This window comes from Arachis ipaensis, chromosome B10 (assembly GCF_000816755.2).
Source record: "Arachis ipaensis cultivar K30076 chromosome B10, Araip1.1, whole genome shotgun sequence".
Taxonomy (NCBI): Eukaryota; Viridiplantae; Streptophyta; class Magnoliopsida; order Fabales; family Fabaceae; genus Arachis; species Arachis ipaensis.
The window spans coordinates 1,383,227-1,388,495 of record NC_029794.2 but is presented as its reverse complement, the minus strand read 5'-3'; the positions used below and the strand labels follow the sequence as shown (position 1 = coordinate 1,388,495).

General features: G+C 31.7%; 1 protein-coding gene across 1 annotated transcript; it reads right to left on the bottom strand.

Moving 5' to 3' along the window:
• Positions 3,493-4,716, bottom strand: LOC107621875 (monothiol glutaredoxin-S10). The gene is made up of 2 exons (XM_016323858.2): positions 4,217-4,716; positions 3,493-3,952 (listed from the first exon to the last, which is right to left on the bottom strand). Exon 1 carries the CDS (start codon positions 4,533-4,535, stop codon positions 4,227-4,229), a length of 309 nt encoding a protein of 102 aa, XP_016179344.1. The 5' UTR covers positions 4,536-4,716; the 3' UTR covers positions 3,493-3,952; positions 4,217-4,226.

Sequence of the window (5,269 nt, the reverse complement as noted above, 5' to 3'; positions counted from 1 at the left end):
CGTAGACATATTTTATTAATCCAAAAAAAATATTAATAAAAGAATTAATTAATCTCACATAAATAAAATTCAAAAATCTAAATAATTATTTTTTAGAATAATTGTGAAGGACTGTTTAGAATTTTTTAATTTCTCTAATAAAAATCTCTAATCTTCTACCTATTATACGCATCATGCATCAACGGGCATCCACATTTTATGAAGTTGCCGCCAAAATTAAATAACACACGTTCGTTATTTCACATATTTTGATTGTCTTGACGCTTGGAAGGATCCTCTCTTATCTTCTTTATTCAGCCCCCGTTGCCATGGCTGTGATATCCTCCAAATCAATGAAGCCAGCTAAAGAAGTTGTTCGCCTAATTACACATTCCACATGACTCATCATCATTTTCATCTCGTCAAATCCTCGTCATTAATTAGGAATATGAAGGGGAGTTCGGAGTGTTTTAATAAATTTGAAATTTAGTCTTGTCCATAGTTTAAGTTTGGTTTTGAATGATCTAATTTGTAAAAGAGCGCAACTGTGTCAATTACTACAACATTTTGGGTCTATGGCTACGGTTTTTTACCGTAATAAAAAAAAAAGAAGCTATGATCACATTTTTTAAAAGAAGGGTCGGTTTTTTAAAAAAGAGTAGCCTAAAAGGGTTTATGGTCACAGTTTTAGGGGTGACCTAAAAAAATTTATGGTCACGATTTTTTACAGTGACAAAAAAGGGTCTATAATCACGATTTTTTAAAAAAGGGTGACCTAAAAGGGTCTATAGTCAAATTGGGTTGGTGTAATAAATAATTTATTAATTTGTTTAAATTAGATTGAAGATTTAAATTTTATTTTGTGTATATAGTAAGAAATTGGTTAGCTGACAAATATTTTTATCTGAGACGGGAAGATCAACGTGAAAAACATATATATATTTATATAAAAATCTAAGGGTCAATACTTTTATTAAAATTTAGTCAGTACTTAATTAGTAAAAGAAAAATGAATAATTTTACACCATTAGATATAATTTCATATTATTAAATTATTAAAAATACTAATAATAATTAATTAATGATTATAAATCACAAAATCTACTGACCCCTAACACTCTCTACACACATATATATATAGCGCAAGAACCTTTCCAAAGTTAATATTCTCTTCTTTCCTTCTTTCTAATTTTTATCAAAGTTAAACTAAAGTTGTGAGAACCGGATCAATTATCAAATCCGTCGAGTGACTGGTTTAATGGTTTAATAGTTCAATTGAAATTAAACCGTAGTTAAACTGGTTTAATTAAATATAGAGTAAAATTATAAAAAATGTAGAATACAAAATAAAATTTTGTGGTCATTCCATCTAAATTCAGAATGACAGAAATTCAGATTCCAGACAAATATATCAATTCATATAATTCATATAGCATTCAACATAATTAAATTCAACAATTCATCAGTTAATTCACCAAAACTCAATATAGCAGAATTCAATACAGCAAAATTAAGCTTTTATAGCAAAATTCAAAATTCAAAATTCTAGAATTGAATTTACATCAAATTTATTCAAAATTACAGAACCTTTAATCCATATAATTAACAAAATAAAGAAAAATTTGAAAAGCAGAACAAGAACTCAGAAAAAAAATTGAAAAATTCTGCATCTGCCATCTGAAGCTCTAAACTGAAATCTGCCCTAAATTTCTCACTAAATAAAAAATCAATTGAAAATAAAAACCAAAAAACCCATGAACTCAATAACATCAGCAAGTCAGCAACCCAATTCATACAGATAAACAAAATTCAACAAGTCAGCAACCCAAACCAAATAAACAAAATTCATTGAAAAACAAATATGTTATGTTAGAGACTTAGAGTACTCACCGCGGAAGAGCACGGCCAGAGGACGACGACCAGATGCCCGATGACTACCAGATGATGCGACGACCAGGATGACAAGCCGACGATCAGACAACGCCTCGTCCGTGACGGTGACGCTTCGATCCGGCATTTGTTAGAGGTGGCGGTGGTGTTTGTTGGAGCCTTGGAGGTGATTGTCTTCAAAGAGGAAATTAGGCTTATGACTTAGGACTCTTCGAAGAGGAGAAAGTGGTTCATTCAGAGTTAGCAGCGTTCAATTTCATTTCAGCCCCTTTTTTTTTTTTTAAGGCGTCAAAATGACGTCGTTTTGGTGGCTAGGTGGAAAAACCGAAGCTTAGTAAAATTCGACCGGTTCGGTGGTTAACCACCGGTTCGACCAATTTTTTAACTGATTTTTTGCAGGACGATCTTGCTGGTGGACCGGACCAATCAGATAATCGGTTCCGAATTAACCCGGTTGAACTGGCCAATCCGATCTGGTTTTCAGAACCTTGAGTTAAAATAAAAGAGCAAAAGAAAAAAGGATATATATAAAAAGAAAAAGTTTAGGACCAACATTTTTATTAAAATTTGGCTAGTACTTAACCATTAAAAGAAAAATGAGTAATCATACATCATTAAATGTCATCTCACACTATTAAAAATACTGATGTGACTAATTGATGACTACACATCACAAATTCTGTTGGTTTCTAACACTTCTCATATAAAAATTTACGTAAATTTCAAAAAAATTCTTATGTGAAAGAATACGTTAAAAATATATGTATTTATATATTTTTTTTATGTGCTTAAATTTTTTTGAAAGAATAGCATCATAACAAACATAGTTATTTGTGAATTAAGTATTATTTAACTGTAACATAGAATTATATATGACGTAATAATAAAAATATGTAAAAACCTGCCCATCCCCACCTCAAGCACACTGGAAGGGCCAGACAAGATATATAGTGTTGATCGAACAGCACTACTCAAATAAAAAGAATATTTTGTATTCGATGGGAAATTTTATCCAACTTAGCTTGTATGTGCATATATATATATATATATATATACGTCAATCAAGGAACATATCCCTATCTTTGAAATGAAAAAGACATCGGCACACATATACATTGCATCATGCATCTCATCCTTCTGCCACGTGTACTCCTCCCCGGCTTGACCATTTGTCAAAATTTATTCCAAAATTAATAATGCGTATGCATGGATGCTCACCTACGTAGCTCCTCATAATATCATATATAGCTTCCTACACTCCATAGTTTCATTGCAGTTAACCTTATTTTATTTATTTCCCTATTTCTTTTCATTTTCTTTTTATATTCCAATCACATTAGTAGCAATGCTATGATACTACCTTTTTATTTCTGTAATTATTTGACCGTATAAAATTGCATTTATACAAAGTTGTGTCGTCCATACCATGTGCATGACAATAATTAACGCACTGCATTTAATTAGAGCTAAATATATAAAGGGAAAAAGTATAATAAATTGGAGTTTGATAAACAATAATATGCTTCGGAATTAAACAAAAGGTTCACTCCATGATGAGATTAATTATAGTAAGTGATATACATCGCACCAAATTAAAAAAAAAGTTATACAAGATATAGGTCATATTGGAAAACGCTCTTCGGAGATTATATATATTTTGGTGAAATGCAGATTCCAAAATTAAAGCCGCGCCAGGGTATCAAATAAACAAGAGAAAAACATAAATAGGTCCCTGACCTTTTGTTAGGTAGACATTTTTGTTTCTGACCATTGAAAAATACTTTTAAGTACTTGACCTTTAAAAAACTTGGATGAATCAGTCCCTCCGTTCAAATACCTCCGTCAGGACTGATCCGTCCAAATTTTGTAAATGTCAGGGACTTAAAAGTATTTTTTAATGGTCAAAAACAAAAATATCTGCCGGACAAAAGGTCAGTAACCTATTTATCTTTTCTCTATAAACAAAAAAAAAAAGAGGGGTGGAGGGATAGGGGCGGGGAAGGGGTTCGGTTATAGTGCAACTAAATTATCTTCTGATAAGGCCGTGTTTGAATGTTTGCAACTTTGAATTGTATTGCACTAGTGAATACTGACTAGTTTTAGTTTAAATAAATTACTATTTGTACCCATGAAAGATATAGACGCCGACAAATGTACTCATATAAGAATAAAACGACAATGGTAACTATGGAGGATGGCTTAAGTGTGCCAAAAGTACCTAACAGACCAACGTCTGGGTACTCTTGACACACAAAGGCCATCTTTTGTAGTTATAATTGTTATTTTATTCTTATATGGATACATTTGTCAGCGTCTCTATCTTTCATGAATACAAATGGTAATTTATTCTTAGTTTTCTAGAGCCATAGAGCACCGGCATCTCTGAGCATTCTCTTGAGTGAGCCATTGAGGTGAAGGGTCATGACGGTGTTGGCTGAACCCACAAACTTGCCTCCGATAAACACTGCCGGGACTGAAGGGTTGCACCCTAGCCTCACCAGAGCCCACTCCATTTCCTTACCCCTTGAATCCTCGTCTAGCTCGCAAATTGCCGGTCCAACCCCTTGCTCGTAGAACAACCTCTTTATCGCATGGCTCATCCCACACGAACTCTTGCTGAATATAACCACTGCCTTTTGTGATGCCAATTTTGCTATGCGATCCATTTATTGCTTCTCTTTTTGAGAATTAAACTTCTACTTTTGCTTGGTTCGGCTTGGTACTAGAGTACCACTTACTTATATTAGAGGTTATAATGACGATGATTAATAGGAGAGAAATTAATAAGATATCTGAAAAGAAGGGAGCATTATTAGATCAAGGAAGTTTTGGTGTGGATTTAGTTTGTGATGTCATTGAAGGTTTAAGGGCTTGGTGTATTTATATATGGTGGGAGCGAGTGAGGGACATGCATAAATTACAGAGGAATGTTAGGAGATCAGTAACTTTTGTGATTTGTAGTCATCAAATAGTCATGTTTTAATAGTGTGAGATTAGTGTGAGATTTCATCTAATGGTTCACTTTTCTTTGCTGGTTATATGCTGACCAGAATTTAACAAAGTTGCTGGTTCCTAAACTTTTCCTAAATTATGATCTATTTGGTATTCAAAATGCAGATAGGAATAATGAAAGAAAATGGTAGGAATTTTATTATAATTATTTTGATCAAAAGTATAGTACACACTTTATTCAGTATTAATTAATTAATAAGATGATAAATGCATATAAAAAAAAGAAAAAGTACAGAGAATTAATTTCTAGTTAGTTAACATTAATTAATTTTATTTTAAAATTTATAATTTAAAATTTAGAATTAATAATATTTGGTTTAAAATTTAAAATTTTAAATAGATAAAATTATTTTTAAAAATTAATTAATATTGACTTAAAAAAATTATT